The 24,309-nt window shown below is 35.4% G+C and overlaps 1 protein-coding gene across 10 annotated transcripts in view; it reads left to right on the top strand.

Moving 5' to 3' along the window:
- Window positions 1-24,309, top strand: part of PTPN13 (protein tyrosine phosphatase non-receptor type 13) — a 213,244-nt gene that overhangs the window by 63,417 nt on the left and 125,518 nt on the right. For all 10 annotated transcript variants that reach the window (XM_032332798.1, XM_032332800.1, XM_032332799.1 and 7 more), the window contains exons 3-5: window positions 10,422-10,600; window positions 19,456-19,521; window positions 21,642-21,827. In XM_032332798.1, the coding sequence (XP_032188689.1) occupies window positions 10,422-10,600; window positions 19,456-19,521; window positions 21,642-21,827 (431 nt within the window). The remainder of the gene's footprint in view (window positions 1-10,421; window positions 10,601-19,455; window positions 19,522-21,641; window positions 21,828-24,309) is intronic.

Here is a 24,309-nt window from a genome sequence, read left to right on the forward strand (position 1 = left end):
TTTTAATCAGATTGTTTGGTTTTTTTGGTGGTGAGTTGTGTAACTTGTTTCATATTTTGGATCTTAATCTGTTATTGGCTGTATCATTTGCAAATATCTTCTGTTCAGAAGGTTGTCTTTTTATTTGTTGATGGTTTCCTTCACTGTGCAAAAGCTTTTTATTTGTTTTTTTTTTTTTAAAGATTTTATTTATTTATTTGAAAGAGAGTCAGAGAGGGAGAGCACAAGGAGGGAGGGGTCAGAGAGAGGAGCAGGGAGCCCAGCAGCTTTCCGGCTTGATCCGGGGACTCAAGGATATCGACCTGAGCCAAAGACAGACATTTAACTGACTGAGCCACATACGCACCCCAAAAGTTTTTTATATTGATGCAATCCCAGTAGTTTATTTTTGTTTTTTGTTTTCCTTTCCTGAGGAGACATAACTAGAAAAACGTTGCGATAGCTTATGTCAAAGAAATTATTCCCTATGATCTCTTCTACAAGTTTTATGGTTTCAGGTCTCACACTTAGGTCTTTAATCCATTTTGAGTTTATTTTTGTGTGTGGTATGAGAAGGTGGTCCACCTTCATTCTTCTGCATGTAGCTGTCCAGTTTTCCCAACACCATTTGTTGAAGAGACTGTCTTCCCCCATTGGCATAGTCTTGTCTCCTTTGTTATATATTATTTGGCGATATATATGTGCGTTTCTTTCTTTTCCTAATTAATACTTGACTACCAAGAATAATCACTATTATGACCTGTTACATAGATAAATTTTGCTTGATTTTAAACATATAAATAGAATCATACAATGTAAACTGTTTTTTGTCTGAATTCTTTTACTCAACATTCTGAGATTCATCCACATTATATGACCAAGCTTTTTAAAGAAAACGTTTTATGATTACTTCTCTATATTCTCAAATACAGAAATTAAAAGGGAGCTTTATGCTTCCTATCATTTAGTAACCAGTTAAGATTGTTACCTTTTGGGTGATGTGTATCAGTCATGTTTTACATTTTTACAAGAAATGTGTCCTAATATTTCTTTTTGGACAGTGGAATCGTTTGTCATTCAAATAAGCCTCCTTCTCCCATTTCTCTTCAGAAGGACAAATTCTTGAAAATGTAAATAGGATGGGGTATCTGAAGAGTAGCACAGAATAGCATTAGTAATCACAAAAATATTTTTCATAAATAGCTTCAGATCATGGTTATGTGGAATCATGTTGTCATAATTAAAGTCAGTTTCTCTCTGGCAAAAAAAGTTTCTCTCTGTACTTCCTTTTTCTAGAAATTGAAAATATAAACTAATCTTCATTAACTTTTTCATCCAATTCTTTAAAAATGAAATAAATGCCAGTCATAATTAATATTTTTTGTTTTTCAGCTATTGTATAAATTCCAGGTCCTTGAAAGTAAAGAGAAGTTGCTGAGTTCATTCTTGAAAATTTGTAATCTTTTTCCCCCAGTGTTATTCAGATAGCAGTAGTGGGAAGAGATGTTTTTTTTAGGTACTTGAAAATGTGCTGGAGGAAGAAAAAATAAAACTTGTTGTTTTATAAATGCCCTTTAATTTAAAATTTTTTTCCGTTGCTGATTACCTTGGTTATAGTTTAATTTGCCAGACAAAATGTAATGCAGCCACTGCATAATCTACAGAGGCTGTCAGGAGGGTGCTGGGAAGCAGTAGAAATGCCTTTGAAAGGGGCGCCTGGGCTGCTCAGTTGTTAAGCATCTACCTTCGGCTCAGGTCATGATCTGAGGGTCCTGGGATCAAGACTCTCATCCAGGTCCTTTCTCCATGGGAGTCTGCTTCCCCCTTTCCCACTCCCGCTGCTTGTGTTCCCTCTCTCGCTGTCTCTCTGTCAAATAATAAAATCTTTAAAAAAAAAAAAAATGCCTATGCTTTAAGAAGTTTGGCACTGGGTTCCAAAATATAACCAAGTTTTGAAATGGACTTTACCATTCAAGATGAGCATTGTCACAACTACTTGAATGGGTTGGTTAAATAAGCTATGACTGGCATATTTTCAGCAAAAAAACACTTTCAAACAAATTTGTCTTTTAGAAGTCTGCAGCGTAAAAGATTTCATATATGGGAAATAGTTTTGTTCTCGACATTTGGACTCTCCTTCAGGAAATAAAATTTGTTGTTAGTCCTAGTGTCTTTTCTAAATACAAGTTGTATATGTAAGGATACATGCATATATCAGACAAGGTAGGAGATCAGAGGTGCTCGCTGCAAGGCCTGAAAAGATACAACATAGGTATTCCCTGGATTTATAGAAAGGGGCAAAGAAGCAAAATGCAAGGAAAAAACGAAACAAGATGGAATCAGGAGGGAGACAAACCATAAGAGACTCTTAATTAACTCACAAAACAAACTGAAGGTTGCTGGGGGGGTGGGAGAGGATGGGATAGGGTGATAGGGTTATGGCTATTGGGGAGGGTATGTGCTATGCTGAGTGCTATGAAATATGTAAGCTGATGATTCACAGACCTGTACCCCTGGGGCAAATAATACATTATATATTAATAAAAAAAATTTTTTTTAAAAAAGCAAAATGCATAGGAAGTTCATTTGTCGTTTTCTTTACTTTGGGGATAAAAAAAAACAAATGAAGATCATTTGATTAGGTGAGTAAAGCAACTTATTTCTAAATGCACAGTGGGATCTTCAGTTTGGTGCCATTTATCCAGCTCCTTCCTTATAAATAGAGAAGAACTATGTAGGTCTTACTTCTAGTCTAAAATTATTTCTGACAGGCATTCTGCTTTTCTAATACAAAATGTCTTTATTATAATTTGAGTAAAACACTCTCGTTTGCCATATCTCTTGAAAAATGCTTCTTTTGTGGCTTTATAAACTGAAAAAATAATTAAACATTAGGGGAGAATATAAACTCGTACATACTCTCCATCTCCTGATGTTCTTACAGTCCATTAATTGACATAGAAATGAAACAAGTACAAGGTCAAGAAGCAACTTAATTGAGCTGTGATACCATTTTATTGACCCTCTGAAGGATAATAGTTCTTAAATATGTGTCAGCTCGACTGATATAGGTATCTGAATCTCCAGGAAGCTTTTAGAAAATACTGTGCAGAATCCTCTGCCCTGTCTCCAAAATTCACACCAAAATTCTGAAACTTAGGACACTGAGAGATAGGAGGCTTGTGTTACCTCAATCTAAGGCAGATCCTTTGTAAATTTAAAGTTTGTTTCGATATTCTGATTAACTAAGTTGACACTTCTTTTGACTCATACTTGGAATAATGGATAATAATAAAGATTCAAGAATAGAATAAAATATAATCTCTCAGTGAATAATTTAAACTACCTGGTATTGAAAGAAAACTTTGTTTTCCTTCATAATGAAGCTCCAAAATAACCTTTTTTTGTGACTGGCAAAATGTAAATTGACAAATTTATTGTCATAGCAGAGAAAGGCAGGAGGACACCTTTAAAAGACTGTGAACCTGTGGTAGAGTTGGAATTGTAAACAAATTCATTTTTTTCAAATACTGCAATTACGTCATTGTAATTGCTTTGTACCTGATCTTTAAGAAATTCAGGGATGGGCACCTGGGTGACTCAGTGGATTAAGCCTCTGCCTTTGGCTGAGGTCATGATTGCGGGGTCCTGGGATCGCGCCCCACATCGGGCTCTCTGCTCAGCAGGGAGCCTGCTTCCTCCTCTCTCTCTGCCTGCCTCTCTTCCTACTTGTGATCTCTCTCTGTCTGTCAAATAAAGAAATAAAATATTAAAAAAAGAAAGAAAGAAAGAAATTCAGGGACGCCTGGGTGGCTCAGTCAGTTAAGCGTCTGCCTTCAGCTCATGTCCTGATACCATGGTGCTGGAAGCACGTCCCACATTGGGCTCCTTGCTCAGCAGGGTGCATGCTTCTGCCTCTGCTTGCTGTTCTCTCGGCTTGTGCTCACTCTCTTGATCTCTTTCTCTGACAAATAAATAAATAAAATCTTTTTAAAAAAATTTTATAGTTAATATCCTTAAGACACTTCCATTCTAGAAGAAATGTATGAAAGCAGAATTACAAAAGCATTTTGTTCAGTATTTTGGTGTACGATTTTTAGGTGTGCAGTTTTTATTGATGAGTGCAAAGAAAGGCGAGGAACTTAATATATGAAGAGAATAAAGTACACAACTTCCTCAGAATATGATACGAATGAAAGAAGATGTGAAAGGAACTGCTGCTGTTTCTTTCATGCTTTTTGGATTGGGTGGCCAAGAAAGTTTGCTGAAGTAGAGAGCAAATTCATAGGGACATGGTTCCTTCTGTATTCATATTATCTAGCTGTATAAGCCCTGTTGCTTTTAATAATCATAACCAATTCAGTTTTACTAATATAGATTGCCTATACACCTCTTTTTAAAGTTCAGATCTCATTGGTATTCTGTTAACAAGATGCACGGTTTGGAATTACCTCAAGAATCTTGCAAGTACATAAACAAAACAAAACTACTAGAAACCTAATTGATCAGATGCCATAACAAGATTCCAGTGGCTGTGGTTTGGATAGGTGGCTTGCATGTGTTTAGTGTTTAAAAGTAAAAAAGAAAAAGAATGTGTATATTAGTGTGAATAAATGTCATCATGAAGAAAAAAAATGCCTTTTTTTCCTATTGTAGTCAAGAAAAGCTCATAAAATATATCAATTTGGAGGGCATGTCTGCATAATTTCATTTTATCAGCATGCTATCACTTCTATTACAAATAAAAATTTTTAAAACTGTATGTTGATAACATAGTTGATATGTGTACATACCAGATAAACATCTTCATCTAATAATTTATGTCATACCTAAACACAATCACTAGGTACAGTAAAACACCAATTTCACATGAATAGTTAGTAAGTACAAACTGGATTATTATAAAATTATAAACTAGTTTTTATAAATTTGGTAACATTGCTAACTAGGAATACAATATAATAAATAGAACACTTATAGAAGGTACATTCCCCCAAGGAATTAAAGAAAAAAATAATATTTTAGAATACTTAATACTTTAAATTATCCATATTTCTAATATGACTTTTAGATACTAGATGTCAAAAAGTTCCTAAAATTCTAATTTGATCTATTCTTCTGAAATTTACAGTACCTGTTATATATTGTATGCTCCTTATGTTCCATTCCATGTTTGGGGGGAGCTAAGTAGGAGATTGAGGATGAACTTAAATACAGTGAGTTTTCTTAGATGTACTGTCTACATGTGGTATCTTCAAAGAAAAGACATTAAATAGTAATAGCAACCACTGTTGTCTGTGCGCTGCCAAAGAAAGCGTAATAGCCACTACTTTTGTATTGTACTTACTGTGTGCCAGGAACAGTTCCAAGGGCTTTTTCCATGAATCCTCACAACAACCTTACCTATTCAGATGAGGAAGTCGAGGCAAAGAGAGGCTAGGTAACTTATTTAAGATCACAGTATAAGCTATAAAAGTCAAACCTAGGATATTAACCCAGGGATGCTGGCATCTGTCTGAAGTCCTAATCATTATACTATACTTCCTCTCTCTCTCTCTCTTTTTAATTTTTAAAGATTTATTTATTTGAGAGCGAGAAATAGATGTCTCAATTCCAATTATTTACACTTTTTTTTTCAAAATAGGATTGCTATTTTATTCTGATCCATGTCAGAGAAACTGAAGTTTTAAACCAGTAGTAACAATTTATGAGGAATCAACAAATTTTGAATTGGGAATCGATCTGTAGCATAGCCTATAATTCCCAGTGAATCTTAAATAATTTATCACAAAGTTTTACTAATCAAGTAAAAGTTCAAACATTCTGAACCGATTTTTTTATGCATTGTTATATCAGATGATTTATTTAACACTATATATGTTTGTATATACACACAAACTGAATTTTTGAGAATTGTGTATTAAGAGTGACTTCATCAGATTTTTTGGAGTTTGGAACAGTGGCCACTGCATAAATTTTTGACAAGCACTTTAATAGAACATATGGAATAGGAGGACTGCAATTTCTGTATATATACTTAAATAGGCAAAGGGAATATATCAGGCCAAAATGATGTCATTGTTCTAAATCTTTAGATGATTCCTGTTTAGTTCTCTTATTGTGTTTGTTACCAGTCATGGTCATTGCCCTAATCTTTATACCCTAATTGGAAGGCCAAAAAATAAAATGAAGGAGACAATAAAAAGTAAACTCTTTTGGGGGAAAAACAGTATGGTGGGGCACCTGGTGGCTGTCGGTTAAGCATCTGACTCCTGATTTTGCCTCAGGTCATGATCTCAGGGTTGTGAGATGGGGCCCCATGTCAGGGTCCATGAACAGCTTGGAGTCTGCTTGAGATTCTCTCTTTCCCTCTCTCTGTACCTCCCCTTCTACCCTTCCCCTCACTTGTACTCACCCACAGGTCTGTACTCTCTCCCAAATAAATAAACTAAATCTTTTTTAAAAAATTAATTTTAATGAAAGCATGGCTATGGGACTTATTTTAAGGGAACATTGGAAAGAAGCTCTGAGTAAGATATTTCTTTGCATATCAGACTTTTGCTTATTTCTAACTTTGCCTCTTGCCACTTGTTTAAGCAACTTTTTCTGTGGAATGTTGGTAAAAGTCTATAAATAGAATCATTTGACTACTGGAATCAGTTCACATCTGATTTACTGTTTCATAATAATAGCATTCTTGAGGATAATCATCACACAAGTAAAACACAGGACATCAAATTACAAGCTTCTGGAATTCCATTTTTAAGTATTCTTTTGTTAGCATTCTGTGAAGGATTTTGCATGCATTTGCTTTAAATTCTTTCCTTGTGGTTAGACAAGGACAGTGAATTATACTGATTTGAACCACTACTCTAAATTTCCTCACTTGTAGGTTTGCATAACCCTTTACAACTATTGAAAAATATATTTTGTGGTTTGACTGTTCTCTAAAGAATCTAATACTAAATGTTGTACGTGTGTGTTTTGGGTATTTGACAGCAGTGTAGTTTGTTGTTGCAGCTGCTTTAGCTCTATTACCAGACCTTTAAAAATCACATTTGAAAACAATGAAAATATCTGTCATTTCTTTATGTGTGTGTGTTTTCTAATAAGTGAAAATATGACCCACCTTGGTGATTTTGTTTCCCACTGCTCTCTACCATTTCTCTGCCCAAAGATCTTCCTGTTCCTTGTACAAACTTAATGATTTCCTGACCACATGTCTTTGCTTTGGCTGTTTCTTTTCTTGGAATCTCCCTCTTAACCATGAACCATGGTCAAATCTTACTCATATTAAAGGGCCACATATAAAAAAAAGGAATTAATTCTTTCTTCATTGTAGTTGAAGTAATTATGCTGTCCTCTAAACTCCCTTTTGTGTTTTTTTTTTCTCTCTTAGATACCTTATGCTTTCTATCTTGTATTTATTCATAAATACACTTTATCTCCCCAGTGGTACTGTAGACTCTCTGAGCAAATGACTTGTCATGTTGGGAAGGTTGTGTTTAAATATGAATACTGTTTATAATAATGGTATACCTTAGATATTAATAAAAACAAACAAACACAAACCTGTTGTATAAAGTACAATTTGAAAGATAAAAGGTCTTGCCAGAGGACCAATAGTTTTGCTGACCTTGGTTGTGCTGGTAAATAAATCTCTTAATATTGTAGTGCTAAGCAATTATGGATTACCTTCACCTTCACAGTTTCTGTTCTGTGCTACCCTGTCAAGGATGGGGTAGGGTTAGTCTGTGGCCTCGAATGAGGAAGAGAAGTATAGCAAGCTCTTTTCTGGTCTAAGTGGACACTAGCACCCAATATGGCAAGACAGGACATAGCCTTTAGATGTCTGAGTAGTATTTATGCCTTTCCATTAGCGGTGATTTCCTATTATTTATAAATTCAAGTGGTAACAAGTATACAAAAAAATCATAATACTATCTCCAAATAAGACTGACAGGAATCAGAAATGAGAGTTAAAACCCTAGTCTCCTCTCTTAGATTTAGGATTAGATACTCGGCAACGGCATAGAAAGGCTAATAAAAAGAATCATTTAAAATAGTGGAGGTGGAGATTGGCAGTGATGAGAGAAAGAAGTGTGAGAGAGAGATTATAGCACCATGCGTGCACAGATGCCCAAGAGAAGAACAACCTGCGGGAAAAAACTGACAAGGAGCCATTAGTCTTAATGTTGGAGTATGTCTTTACATTAAGGATATGGTCCTTGCCCTTGATTTCTTTTCTAATCTGAACTCATTTTTTGCTGAGCTCATCCAGGCACAAGACTTTGAATACCGTCTATTAGGCCATTGACCCCCCAAATGTATCTCCAGTTCAGACCTTCTGCCCAAATTGCAACCCACCTGCCTACTGATACCCCAATTTGAATATCTAATAGTTACCTTAAACATAGTAGGTCCCAAAGTAAAGTTCTGATTCCTACCAACATCTCCCAACCCCTACTTCTGCAACCTGTGCTCTAACTCAGTTGAAGACACTCCATCCTTCCCATTACTGAGACCAAAATCTTGGAGTCATCCTGATTCTTCTCATTCTCTTGCTTCACATCCAGTTTTTCAGGAATTCTGTTGTCGCTACCTCTAAAATCCATTCGGGTCCCAACAGGTTGCCACCACTCCTACTACCACTATGTGGTTCCAGACCGTCATTATCTCATACCAGATATTAGTTAGTAGGTGGCCTTCCTTATCGGTCTCCTAATGTTTGTTCCGTTTTATTGCTAATTTGAAAGGAATTGATTGTAGACAGTTTTATAATATCTGTGACATGGGAAATATCGATATTTCGAATAGGATTGTTAGTCAAGGAAAATATTATTCTGCCCTGTTTGAGTTCTCTTTCATCAGACTATGTAATATTTATGCATGAAATACCCAAGAAGAAGCTTCTAACAGAAAATGTGTAAAGTGGCTATGAGAGACAATATACTTAGCCTTTACCAGCTGTGATGACTCATTAAAACATATTTTACCATGAGAATTGCAGGCCATGTTTTTAGCTGCCTGATGTGTGATCGGGTGGGACTATAAGGACCACTAGTCTGTGACTCAGCTTCAGTGTAACAGGAGATGTGCTCACTGATGAAAGGATACATTCAAACTTGTTTTTCTTCCTTGACACAGTTACTAAAGACGTGTTTCAGATTCATAAAAAAACAGGAGAACATATAATTGTCTTTTTAATCTTCAGAAAAGGAATGAATTTTAATAGTTTACTTTTTATTAACGTAAGTCAAATTCTGGTTAAAAAGTCAGAAAGGATCAATAATTCCATTCTAATAAAAGTTGTTTTCAGGAAAGCATAGATACTGTAGTATGTTTAACAAATTGTGCCTTAGACTTTGGTCAGTTTCTTAGACATAGAGAGGTATCAGTACAGCTTGTTGGGCTGAGAGATAGTGGCACCAGCAGTCACAGACCTTTTGTGACTCCCCTCTAGCAGTTTGAGTCCATAATCCAGGTCATGTAGCAGTTACCTTAAAACATAGATTAGTTTCCTTTTGCAATGGGAGGACAAAATAAATTACCTCTAATAAGTCTATTTTGTTGAGACTAATGTATACTTTTACTTTTGCAAGCAGGCCTGCTGAAATTGAAGGAGAGAGAGAGAGAGAGAGTTGTTGTTTTGTTTTGTTTTTGATACTCTCTTAAACATGTGCTGTTAGGCACCCATACATGCAAACATTAAAACAAAAAAATGTTAGAGACCCCAATGATCACATTTGGTAGTACAGAAGCTATCTGAAATTCTGGTAAAATAATGAACAAATGCAAACAAGACAAATCTGAATTCAGACAAATATCTATTTTGGTGCCAAACGAAAGACATTCTCTATAGTTGAAACCTTACTAAGTCCAAATCTGATAAATTATCAAAGGAATTATTTTCTGTGTTTCAGAACACGATAGTCTAAATGAGGAAATCTTAACATAGGGTCCACAAGTTGTCTGTAAGGAGATCCTTGAATCTCTTTTGTATGCAGTTTTATAGTTTTCTATATCCTCAAAAAAAGAGACCATATTTTTCACCAAATCCTCAAAAGAATCCATGATTCCCCCCTCCCAAAGTTTAAGGAACCACTTGATCCTTATGCTCATCAGTATCACTGTGGTCAAGTTTTTGAACCAAATTTAATTCTTATGACTGACAGTGAAAATTTTCTATTTCTGCTCTCCAAATTTTACCATCTAAGTTTTAAAAGGTTAAGCCAAATCAAGGTGATGTTGTTAATAATGCTAGCAATAGTAGATACATGAAACCCATTCTCTTTGTAGCATGTTGCTTTGGTGTATGTTAACATGTTAACATAAATATAAGTTGGGATAGTCATTTAAATGATCTATACTGCGATTATAATTCTAAGCAGGGTTTGTTGTTTTTGTTTTTTTCCTTTTTATTCTGTGTGATTACAAACCAGTAAGCATAGCTGATCCTGCTGCCCTTGGTTTCATCATTTCTCCGTGGTCTCTGCTGTTGCTGCCATCCGGTAGTGTGTCGTTTACAGATGAAAATATTTCCGATCAGGACCTTCGTGCATTCACCGCACCAGAGGTTCTTCAGAATCAGTCACTGACTTCTCTTTCAGATGTTGAAAAGGTAATTCTTAAATATTCTTGCTTGATTTTTTGTTTTTGTTTTTGTTTTTTGTTTTTTTAGTGGAGTAGGAAATGTAAAAGGCACTGAGCTACCCTACCTCAACCCTCTGAAAAAACAGCCATTGAATTTTAAATGATTATGTATTCAAGAAGTTCACATTATTTTGTGTAAGAATCCAAAGTAGTTTTAAAAAAATTTATGGATTGAAGAAAACATTTTTAAAATGTGAGCTGTAATTAATTCATGTTTAAAGATATTTATTAAATGTCTGCTGTGTATAAAGAACTGTGCTTGTGAGAAAAATGCAAAAATAACTATAAATTGATCCTGATCAGCATACCTGGGTGGCTCAGTCAGTTAAGCATCTGACTCTTAATCTTCGCTCAGGTCTCAATATCCAGGTCATGAGTTCAGGCTCTGTACTGGGCTCTGCACTGATTGTAGAGCCTACTTAAAAAAAAGAAGAAGAAGAAGAAGAAAATTGATCCTGATTAATGTGTATAAAACAATCTGTAATATATGGATTGAAATAAATGCTGTATACAGGGGTAGAGTATATTAAGATGCTGGAGAAGAGCAATTTTTAGCTTAGAATGATAATTACAGAAAAGGTAGCATTTGTATTGGACTATGAAGAGTGATTAGAATTTAGAAAAGTAAAAATAGGTAGAAATAAGCATTACACTCAAGATTATTACTACATGCAATGATAAGAGGTAAGAAATTGCCCACTGTAAAAGGGAAATATTTAGTTAGATCAGTTAGGCTAGGAAGGCTGTGGATAAAAAGAAGGAAGCTATTTGATCAGAATAGAGAAAACTTTGAATGTCAGACCCTGAGACTTTCTTCTGAGTCATATTTTTAGGACACTGACATAGTGTGATTTGTGATTTTAGAGGGTATGTTTGACAAAAGTGGATAACTAGGTAAGATGAAAGATTGTATAGGAATTGTATTATATAGGAATCTGTGCAATATATAGAATCTATACTGCACACACAAATAAGAGAATGTGTAGGAACTGAACTGTATAGAAATCTAACTGAGGTGTTTTAATAATCTGGGGGGAAGAACTAAAAATCAAGTCATGCCTTGGGAATGTAAAGGCATGGATGAATGGGATACACTGGAAGTGGAGCTGGCAAAGTTTGACAGTTCATTTGATGGAACAATTAAGGAAAATTTATGAGAGAAATATGCAGTCTGAGGATGGCAATACCATTGACATCAGATCTAATCAAGCTGTGAAAAAAATAGATAGTGTGCAGCTCACTGTGGTAATTTAGATATGGAACCTGGAGAATTCAGAATTGGGTATGAATATCATTTCCCATACATTATTCCACGTTCAGTGTAAAAGTTAACCTAATATTTTCTAACAGTAAAATTATTAAATGAAAAAGTATGTGCATTTTACTTGAAAGAGTTATTTATTTGAGAGAGCAGGAGCCAGAGGAGGGGCAAAGGGAGAGAATCATCAAAGAGACATCCCGCCGTGCAGAGAGCCCATCACAAGGCACAATTCCAGGACCCTGAGATCATGACCTGAGCCAAAGGCAGACATTTGACCGACTGAGCCACCCAGGGGCCCCAGGATCTCTAAATCTTAATTGAGGTTCAAGATATTTACAAACCAATAGCATATTGAGTTTTGCATGTCTGAGCACTTTTGAAGAACAGTGTCCACTTGAGAGACTTTATCAGTCTCTCAAGTGGATCTGGTGACCTCAGAAAAATGAAGAAAAATTGCAATAAAGCCATGCCTGTCTTACTTTTAAAAATTTCTATTGAATTTCACTAGGGTTTTTTCCTAATTATGAAAAGTTTTGCACAGGTGTTCGTGAGTTCTTTAAAGTATTGAAAATCCACAATAAAAGAAAAAAGTGCTTACTAGAAATTTCAGGTGTAACAAGTGCTTTTCATTTGCTGAAGGCTTTCCCATTTTGCCCCATGATGTCAAGATACCCAAACTAGTAAACTGTCCTGTGTTTAGGTACTGTTAGAGCACATGTTTGGGAAAGTGATTTGACACTTACCTATTACTAGGCTAAGTACTTAGGAGCGGGGATGGATGGATGTGGGATTGTTGCCATTACTATGTTAAAATAGAGTTGATTTCTTTTTTGTTTGTTTATTCAAGCGGTTGCACAAATTTATTTCTTATTTATTTTTACAAATTTAAATTTACATTAGGAATGTGTCAGAATTCAATTTGCTTTGCATCCTTTTCAACAATTGGTTGAAATACTGCCATGTTAATCATCAAGGAAATGCAAATATATATGCAATGAATTTTTACTGTATATTATATATAAATAAATGTAAGTGCATTTCCTTGATGATCAGTGTATCTTTTCATATGCTCAGTAGCCACTCAAATATTCTTTTTTTTTAAATTTTATTTTATTTTTTTAATTTTATTTTTTTTCAGTGTTCCAAGATTTATTGTTTTTGCACCATACTCAGTGCTCCATGCAATATGTGCCCTCCTTAATACACACCACCAGGCTCACCCAATCTCTCCCCTCCAAAACCCTCAGTTAATTTCGCAAATGACACTACAGACAAAGGGCTGATATCCAAGATCTATAAAGAACTCCTCAAACTCAACACACACAAAACAGATAATTGTGCGAAAAAACAGGCAGGAGAGTTGATTTCTTAGTGCATCTAATTGGAACTCCTAGTTTACTCATGCTTCAGTGTAATTCTAAGTGTAAAGAGAATCAAAGGCAATTTTCTTGATCCATTCCTGTTTGCAATATAAATATAAGCAAAGGTCAGAGGAATAGTCCTATATTCTAGTATTCTTTTTTTGGTGGGAGTGGGGTGCAAAAGAACATATATCTATTTGACGACTAATGGCCAATAAATTCATGGAAACTAATTTGATGTTGTTAGTATGGAAATTAAAATTAAAAATCACCATTCTACTATTCTGATTTTAATAGGGAAGGGGTGTACTGAAAAAGAGAATGGTAACTGCATTTCATGACTTCTATGAGTTAAGGATATGTCATTAACTAGCATTCAATACATGCTTACTGTTATTTTTAAAAATAATACTCAATGCCTAGCACAGTATTGTGAATAATAATGAGTGCTTAATAAGACCTTGATGCATAAAAATGTTCTCTTTATTCAATGGAACTTGTTTGGAAACTATATATGTTTGGAAAAAAATTTATTTCGGTACCAGCTCTATAAATAGGCACTTTCATTTATTTGCCTTAAAATTTTACTTTTCAAGATAACATGCCTCTTTAAAACTACACAGGTTTATACAGGTCACACTAAGCTTTTGATCCTCTGGCTTTTCTGTTTTACTTGGTAATTGTTCACTTCCTGCTTGCATAGCACATGATGTACTTAATTGGGCAGTTCTTTTGAAATCAGTTTGATGGGATTGGAACCTGAATCAAATTCTTGTTTTGATTTGTCTTCAAGAATATTGATATGCCCCAGGGATTTGTACTATATCCCTGATAAACCAAAGGAATCTTCATTTTTAAGTGTTCGTTTCCACCAACTTGCTATCTAAATGTCAGGATATATGGTTGTTACTATCTTTGTGCTTCTTGAATATCAAGGGTCATTTTTGTAAGAACAATACTGGACTTCTCCAACCTTAGCAGTAGCCTCAACTGAACTTGTCAAAAAAATACCTGGGGCACCTGGCTGGCTCAGTCCGTGGAGCATGTGACTCTTGATCTCACAGCTCTAAATACAAGCTCCACACGGAGTGTAGAGATTACTTAAAAATAAAATCTTTAAAAAAAAAAAAGACCAAATTCCCTTATGTATATTATAATTTATGTAGTTTATATTAAATCTTATTAATGCATCCCTTTTCCCCCTCCTTCCCATTTGTCTATTCATTCATCCATAAATTTGACAAGTATACTTGTTACATGATGGGCACTATGCAGATCACTAAAAAACAAACAAACCCCAGGACTGTCTAGTACCAGAGTCTAATATGAAGTAAAATCATTAATTTGAACATTTTAATTGCTGGGGTTGTGGAGATAATCTATGTCACACCCACTAGGATGGCTACCAACAAAAGAACAAAAAATAGCAAGTGTTATCAAGGATGCAGAGACAACAGAACTTCTATGCGCTGATTTTAGTTATGTAAAATGGTGTGACCATTATGGAAAACAGTATGGACATCCATTGTGATTCCTGTGTAATCCAACAATCTAACTTCTGGTTGTATATCCAAAAGAATTCAAAGCAAGATCTTGAAGAGATAGTTGCCTACCCACAGTCATTGCAGCATTATTCTTAATACCCCAGAAGAGGCAACTGAAATGTTCATTGATGGATGAAGAAAATGTGGCATACACACCCAACAGAATATTATGCGGCCTCTAAAAAGAAGGAAATCCTATCCCATGCTACACCATGGGTGACCCTTTGGACGTTATGCTCAGCAAATAAGCCAGTCACACAAAGACAAATACCATATGATTATACTCCTGTGACATATCTAAAGTAGACAGACCATAGAAACAGAAAGTAGAAATGTGATTACCCAGGGCTGGTGAGAGAGGGATGGAGAAATTTGTGTTTAGTAGATACAAAGTTTCAATTTTGCAAGATGAAGAAGTTTGAGAGTTCTGGTATACAACAATATAAATATAACTTGTCCAGTCTGTTCTTTAAACTATAGTCAGTACATTTTTTTAAACCCCATGTCTGATCTTATCTTTTTGCTGCTTAAAATTATTCAGATTCTCTGTTTCCCTTGAATAAACTCTAGACTCTGTACCATGGCCTTTGAGTGTGTACTGTGCAAGCCTTCCCTCTGAGCACACTTTTTCCCAAGCTCTATTATGTTTCAGTCTTTCTGGACTTCAGTGTCTTGGATGTGCTAAGTGCTTTATTTTTTTCTTAGCCTTTGCAATTCCTTTCCTTCAGCCTCCAATACTCTCTCATGCCATCTCAGCTCTTGTCTCATCCCCTCATTGCCTGGCTACCTTTTCCTGTAGATCTAAAGCTTTCTTTTACCCTAATTGTACTCTCTGTATACTGTCTTGTACATCGCGTCATCTTGTCTTGTTTACTATAGCAGAAGGTTTGAGATGGAAGGGACCCTGCCTGTCCTACTCATTGTTATTTCCCTTCTGCTCTACACTGGTGGTTCTCAAAAGTGTTGTGCTCAACTAGCAGTATCAGCATCATATGGGAACCTGTTAGAAAAGCAAGTTCTCAGGCCCCACACCAGATCTACTAAATCAGAGATCCTAGACGTAGGACCCTGTGTCTATGTTTTACCAGATGATACTGATCTGTGTTGAAGCTGGAGAACTTTTGGTCTATGCCATATCTGCCACTTAGTGGCCCTGAAAATTTGTTGAATGAGTAGAAACAACTCAGGATTTTTTTTCACCCAAAGCTATTTATGCTTTGTTGCTATTAAATGCATAGCCACAAAGTGCCAAGGGGTTTTGCTAAAAGGAACTATGTAGCACACATAAAGCAGCTCTTAGTTCTTCACAGAGATCACTAGGTGGGTGGTATCTGCATATCAGACTGCAGTATCTTACCCAGTGACTTATGGTCAGTTAGGTCAGTTAGCTAAGTCTTCAAAGACTTAACATCTCCTCTTTAGAGAATGGATGTAGAGGTGGAAGAATACCTTCCATCTCTGAGCCTTCTCAGTGATGACTGTTTCATTATTATCCCATTTTATTTTTCAACAAATATTTATCAAGTATGGGTTCTGAGTAAAATTTCTGGCTTTGTCACTTGAAAGATGTGTGACCCCATGCAATTTGTTTACCTTTCTATGGCTCAGGTGACTTATATGTAAAGGGATAATGATACTACTTGCCTCATAGGGTTATTAGAAAGTTAAGTAATACCTGTAAGTTACTTAGAACAATACCCAGCACAGAGTAAACACCCACTAAATATTTCCGGTATATGTCAAGTGCTGTTCTAGGTCCTGGGATAGGGTAATAAGTAGGACAAATTCCTTCCACTTATGGAGTTTACATTCCAGTCCATTATAGCTATAAAAACAAATGAGGTATATTAACTAGCTCACTCAAGTGTCCTCTTACCCATGTCACATTTTCATTGTATCTTTATCTCTGGCTCCTCCCTTTTCACATATCTACTTAATTGCCTGAATTTCTTAAGTCCACTTTCCAAGTCTGACAGTTCTAGTCCTTTTCAACTCCCAAGGCCTGATAACCAGGAGAATTAATGTTTCAGTTCGAGTCTAAAGGTGAGAAAAAAGTTGATGTCCTCATTCAAATGCAGTCACACAGAAAGGTAGTTTTTGTTCCTCAGGAATGGGTAAACCATTTTGTTCTACTCAGGCCTTCAAATGATTGGATGAGGCCCACCCACATTAGAGAGCAATCTACCTTATCAGTCTACTTAAATTAAGTGTTCATTTCATCCAAAAACTCTCACAAAAATTCCCAGAGTAATGTTTGACCAACTGTCTAGGCATCCTGTGGCCCAGTCACATTGACATACAGAATTAATCATTATACTATATACATAGATGATCATCAAGTATATGATTTTATAACCTTGTTTTAAGAATTGTGCTACTAATTTTATATAGTCATGTATACAAATTATTAAAATATAATAACTCATTTAGCATACTGAGCAATAAATACAATAAAGAATCTTAAGCACTTGAGAATCACAAATCAATATGAATATGTTAAGAGAAATATATTTGAATATATAATTAGTTATTTATGCTCAAGCCGTGAAAAGTATTTTTCATATATGAGGCCCTTTGAAAAGGTGTTCACATATGAGGTTCTTTAAAAAGAATCAGAACAGAAATATACAAATAGCCTGCACTATGCAAGGTACATGTCATGAAGTTTGGCAGGCATATATTGAATATATACTATATACAAGTTCTATGTTAGTTGCTAAGAGGTATTATAAGATATGTAAAAAAGACTTCCTCAAGGAATACAAACATGGACACATCTTAACTATATTATAGGCAATATTAGTTAACTGTTTCATTAGAGATGCAAGTGAAATATAACTACATGAAAGAGAATGCTTTATCCTGTTTGGGAAAATTTATATTGTATACATCTCTAGACCATCCGTAATGTGTAGGAATTTTATTGTCAAATGAAGAAAGAAAGAACTTTGAAAAATTGAGAAACAGAATGATTATTTTGGCAACAGAAAATTAAGTGGTGCTGAAATGTTTAGGTTATGATAGGTGAAGGAGTAATAACAGAAGGAAGACTTATAAATCTATCTAGAAAAAGGAGGTAGAAGCAAGTTAGAGTGAGCCCTGTTTCTCATTATAAAGAATTGGGATTTTTTTTTAATTGGGAGCAATGAAAATATTTGAAAAGAGGAACAACCTTTGTACTCTGAGATTTAGAATCATTTAGGAGACAAATTTGGAGTAGGTTAAAGGACTATGAAATTGTAAAAAGGAATACCCAGTTTTATTTGTGCATACCTTGCCTGTTTCTAAAGAGAATTTGAGAGAGCTTAGAGAGTTAAAAAATAAATGTGAGAAAATAAGACCAAAGTGAAAATAAAGGCAAGAAAATAAGATGGTGCTGGAGTAAGACTGGTACAAAAAAATTGCACATAGTAAGATTATGCAATATTGATAGAGATGGGCTAAAAGGTTAGCTCTGAATTTCTTAACAGGAGGAAAAATGGGAAATGATTATTAATAAGATTAACTGTCCTCACTTTCATCTCACTTCCTGTTTGACAGGAAAGAAGTAGAAGCAGTCAGGAGAAACTTCTCCCAGGATACCACTACCAGATTACTCACATAAATTCCCATCTTCTCTGTCTCCTTAGTGTAGATGAACCATCCGTCCGTTTGTTCTTTCGCTTCCACTCCTCCCACTTACTGAACAGTCTTCTCCCAACAACCTCTGCTCTCTCCTGCAATTCCAGTTTTCTGTGTTGAATCACTCCTATGAGCATAAAAATGTGCTACTATTTTTCTAAACTTAAGAAGCATACAAACAATGCAAAAATATCTTTTTTCACCCAGCTTCTTTCTCCTCCATTACTCCATTCTTTCTTAGTAAGAAAAATGCAAATCAAAACTTCAGTGAAAAGAAAAAAACCTTTCATGAGTTTTTTTCTCTTTCTACATTGGCAAAAATCAGATCTTTGTAGCATATTCTATAGACAAGGCTTGTGAAAAAAATCTCTTACATGTTGCCGGCAGAAATGTAAAATGGGTTTTTTACATCCCCAACTTCTGGTAGGGAAATCCAACAATGTGTATCAAACTACAGATGACTTACTCTTCAATACATAATCTCAGAGAATCAGTTCAAGAGATTGGAGAGAAATAGCTGCATGTACAAAATGACATCACATATATCTCTTGTTAAATTAAAAATGCAAGTGTGGTGTAATTTTTAAAGCTTCTGACATTTATAAAAATATATATTTGTGGGGCACCTGGCTGGCTCAGTCTATAAAGCATGCAAGTCTTGATCTTGGGCTAATGAGTTCAAGGCCCATATTTGGCATAGAGATTACTTAGTTTAAAAGGGGGGCGGAGGACAAAGTATATTTGCATGAGTTTGCATAAAGAAGCTTAAGTAAGAAGTAACAAAAATACTCCTAGATGATAGGCTGGGGAATTATGGGGAAAAATCTGTTGTGATAATTTCCATTCTTTTCTATTTTAAGGTGTCACATTTACATAAAATATGAAATGATGATTTTTCTCAAATCATGTGTTATACTTTATCTGGGACCAAAAAAAGTCATGAATATATAGTACTCATTAAATCGTGTTTTTTAGTACTTGGTAAAGTTTTAAATTTTATTTCACCATAAAATGATTTTTTAAATTCTGTTCCTAGATCCATATTTATTCTCTTGGAATGACTTTGTACTGGGGGGCCGATCACGAAGTGCCTCAGAGCCAAGTAAGTCAAATTGTCACATCTGTACATCTTTTTAAAAAGCTCTTCCTTATATTTTTATGTTCTACAGCATGTTATGAGGCATACCAGCATTTCTGTGCTATTTGTTCACATTAATAATGTCATACTCTCAATTAAATTATAAAGTACTAAAGGCACTATTGTTCTCAGAATGTTCTTAGAATTATAGCAGTTACTATCTACATACAATTTAGTCTGTGAAATGTAGTGGCCTCTTCAAAAATTATAGCAAGAGAAATGGGAGTCCACTGTTTTTCTTCTAATGTAATGACTGATAAGAGGGATTCTAAATGTTGATGATTCGTTCTTGAACTAAAGTGATAATGCTTTTTGATGCAGACACATAGGAATAGTAGTTCTAACTATGTCTTGAAATTCAGTTTATACTTACTACATTTTTTAACTGGATGCTTCAAAATCATACTTCACTAAGCCTATGGCAACAGACACCGACATTAAAGCAACACTTTCTGAAGTTTTGGGTTCTGATGACCTTTAGGCTGTTTCTAGTTCTTATTTTCTAAAATAAGAGATTCCTGAAGACCCAATGTAAAAATAATAATAACTTGAAGTTGAAAATTTAAAAATAGCTATATTTCATCAAAGCAAAGATGTAACATACAGAAATAGGTTTTATTTTAGGCATGTAGAAGTCAAAACCAAAAATAACTAAGTATAAAGGTTGTTTTGGTCTGTTTTATCAAATTAAGAAATAATAGGCATTTTAGGCTTTTAGTCTAAAATTCAGACATCCTAAGATCCATGAGAGATGGATGACATCTTCAACTTGGTTTGGTCTCATTTTGTATCATGAAAAATACTGTGATTTACTCTCTCTGATTTACTCTGATTTGCTCTCCTCAGTTCCAAGTTTATAAACATAGGTGAAAAAATTAAATTACTACTAATATTGATGTCCTATATTGTACAACCTAACTTAGTGTAAAATGTGAACACAGCCTATGATTAATAATTTATACTTTAAAGAGAGCCAAAAATTAAGTAAATATCACTAATGTATAAATTGGAATGGAAGTATAAACTTTAACTTATATCTTGCTTTCAGAAATCACAATCATTTTACAAATATGTAATACCATTTCAGAAGTATTAAGCCCCTGTCTTGTGTTGGACATTGTACTAGACACTTGGAATGTAATGGCCCATGCCTGTGGGGTACATCTATGAGTACAGGCATCAAAATAGCCAATTATAACAGTGTGTGAATGCTATGGTAGGGAAATGGGGGTTGCTATGGAAAACCAGAGTTGGAGCCTCTAACTACGCTTAGAGGGTTATGATGAGTTTACTGAAGGGTATTGCATCCAAGCTGAGATCTAAAGGATGACATAACACCCAAATGGATGAGAAGTGGAAAGGAGGGTCACAGGAAGAGCATGCTTCATCAGAATGGTTGTACCAGTTTAAACTCCCACCAACAATGCTTTTCTCTTATCAGTACTTCAAATTATCAGTCTTTTTCATTTTAGCCTTTCTGTCGAGTTGTGTAGTGGCTCTTTTTTGGTTTTAATTGCATTTTTTAGTATACTTATTGGACATGTGGATAGAATATTCTACAAATATGTCAACTAATTAAAAAATCTTATATTACACTTTCTTTGTTTCACCAGCGTAAAGAGAACTTATATATAAATGATATTAAGTCATTGTAGTACTTGAAATCTAAGTTATCATCAGTGTCAAATTATATTGAATATATTACATGTTTTTGATTGTTAGGAAATCATTTATTCGTTCAAAATGTGAGTACACATTTGCATTCACGTAACTGCTTACAAAAACACTTGAATAACTGAAGAATTACATTTCTTTATCATACAAAAAAACAAAAAAACACTGAGTTTTCTGTAATACTTCCTATCTTAGGAGAGTTATGTTAACCATCTTCTGCTAATAATTTTTTTGAGTTATGAAAAGGCAAAATGTACTAAAATATATATGCTGCTAGACAAGAAACTCCTTTCCTTCAAGTATTTGAAGTATGTTTGGTCTCATTCCTCTGACTCCTGAAATAGCTTGTCTCATGCTAGAGAAGATTTACAAACACTTTTCAAAGTGGCTTTTCCTTTCTTTATATTCAGCCTATCAAGCTTGGAGATCATCTCAACAGCATCCTGCTTGGAATGTGTGAAGACGTTATTTATGCTCGAGTTTCTGTTCGGACTGTTCTGGATGCTTGCAGTGCCCACATCAGAAATAGCAATTGTGCACCTTCATTTTCCTATGTGAAGCAGTTGGTAAAACTGGTTCTGGGAAATCTTTCTGGGGTAAGCTACAGTTTCAGCTGGTACATATAGTCATATTTTAAAATTTAGCAAAACTATTTTAAAGATACGGTAGGCAGCATTTTCTCAAGGAAGACTAGGAACAATACATTAAATTCCTTGTTCTAATGTTAATTGTTCACTTGAAACAGGACTTAAAATTTAGAAGCCCAGTGTAATAACTTAATCTCTTAGATTTTATGTGAATTTGTCCTTTTTTAGAACATTTTAGAGCTGAAAACGTCTGCTCTTGCCTCCTTTCTTTTTTTTTATTAAGTTATGTTAGTCCCTATACAGTATATTATTAGTTTTTGATGTAGTGTTCCATGATTCATTGTTTGTGTAGAACACCAAGTGCTCTATGCAATCCATGCCCTCCTTAATACCCATCACTAGACTCACCCATCCCACCATCCCCCTCCCTTCTAAAATCCTCAGTTTGTTTCCCAGAGCCCATAGTCTCTTGTGGTTCATCTCCCACTCCAATTCCCACCCCCCTTCATTTTTCCCTTTTTTCTCCTAATGTACTCCATGCTATCCCTTATGTTCCACAAATAAATGAAACCATATGATAATTGACTTTCTCTGCTTGACTTGTTTCACTCAGCATCCTCTCCTCCAGTCCCATCCATGTTGATGCAAAAGTTGGGTACTTATCCTTTCTAATGGCTAAGTAATATTCCACTGTGTATATGAACCACATCATCTTTATCCATTTGTCTGTTGAAGGGCATCTCAGCTCTTTCCACAGTTCGGCTATTGTGGACATTACTCCTATGAACATTGGGGTACTTATGGCCCTTCTTTTCACTACATCTGTATTTTGGGGGTAAATACCCCAGTAGTGCAACTGCTGGGTCAGAGGATAGCTCTATTTTTAATTTTTTGAGGAACCTCCACACTGCTTTCCAAAGTGGCTGCACCAACTTGCATTCCCACCAACAGTGTAAGAGGGTTCCCCTTTCTCCACAACTTCTCCAACACTTGTTTTTTCTTGCCTTGTCAATTTTTGCCATTCTGACTGGTATAAGGTGGTATCTCAATGTGGTTTTGATTTGAATTTCCCTGATGGCTAATAATGAGGAACATTTTTTCATGTCTGTTAGCCATTTGTATGTCTTCTTCAGAGAATTGTCTGTTCATGTCTTCTACCCATTTTTTGACTTGATTATTTGTTTTTTAGGTGTTTTTGAGTAGTTCTTTGTAGATCTTGGATATCAGCCCTTTGTCTATAGTGTCATGTACAAATAACTTCTCCCGTTCCGTGGATTACCTCTTTGTTTTGTTGAAAGCTTTTTATCTTGGTGAAGTCCCAAAAGTTCATTTTCACTTTTGTTTCCCTTGCTTTTGGAGACATGTCTTGAAAGAAGTTGCTGTGGCCAATGTCAAAAAGGTTACTGCCTTTGTTCTTTAGAATTTTGATGGATTCCAGTCTCAGATTGAGGTCTTTCATCCATTTTAAGTTTATCTTTGTTTATGGTGTAAGAGAATGGTTGAGTTTCATTCTTAGGTACATAGCTGTCCAATCTTCCCAGCACCATTTATTGAAGAGACTTTTTTTCCATTGAATATTTTTTTCTGCTTTGTCAAAGATTAGTTGACCATAGAGTTGCTGAGGGCATCACATTGCCTGATTTCAAGCTATATTACAAAGCTGTGATCATCTAGACAGCATGGTACTGTTGGGGTCCGTTATCAAAGGAACGAGACTGAGACAAAGTGAAAGTTATGGAAAGCTTTATTCTATGCCAAGCATTAAAAGTCAGACTGATCGGCCAGGGGAACGTGACTGAGACAAAGTGAAAGTTATGCAAACTTTATTCTATGCCAAGCATTAGAAGTCAGACTGACCAGCCAAGGCCGTCTCCAAAGAGAGCGACCACCCCCAGCTTACAGGCTCAAGAACTGACTGACCCGTCAGGGCAGCCTCCAAAGAGAGCGACCCCTCCCAGTCTTACAGGCTACCTTTTATTGGGTAAAACTGCAACTCATATCTTGGTATCTCAACCCACCGGGTTTGTGTGTTTCTTGCTGATTGGCTAGTTCCATCTGGTTTGGTGACTTTTTTTTTTTGGTGTGGTGACTTTTCATTCAAGATTACCCCATACCAGGAACTATTACAAACAGTACTTTCCAGGAAGGCTTAGTCAGTTAACATATTCAGTGTGAATAATAAGATGGTCGTCCTTCCCAAGATGGAGTCATTTTGGTTTGGGCAAGACCTCACTGTTACAAACAGTACTTCGTACTGATTAGATGTCACCATCTGGCCTGACTCGTCCTTGTATTCTGGGCTCTGTTATCAGGAACCAGCTGACTACATTTTACTGGTTTCCTGGACTTGCTTTTAAGTAAGTTTCTCGGGGGGGCAGGGTCTATTTTAAGTTTACTGCACAAACAACAAAATGGCTATTTAACCAAGATGGAGTCGCTCTGGTTAAATAGGCCCTTACAGTACTGGCACAAAAATAGACACATAGATCAG

Source organism: Mustela erminea, chromosome 2, assembly GCF_009829155.1.
Source record: "Mustela erminea isolate mMusErm1 chromosome 2, mMusErm1.Pri, whole genome shotgun sequence".
NCBI lineage: Eukaryota > Metazoa > Chordata > Mammalia > Carnivora > Mustelidae > Mustela > Mustela erminea.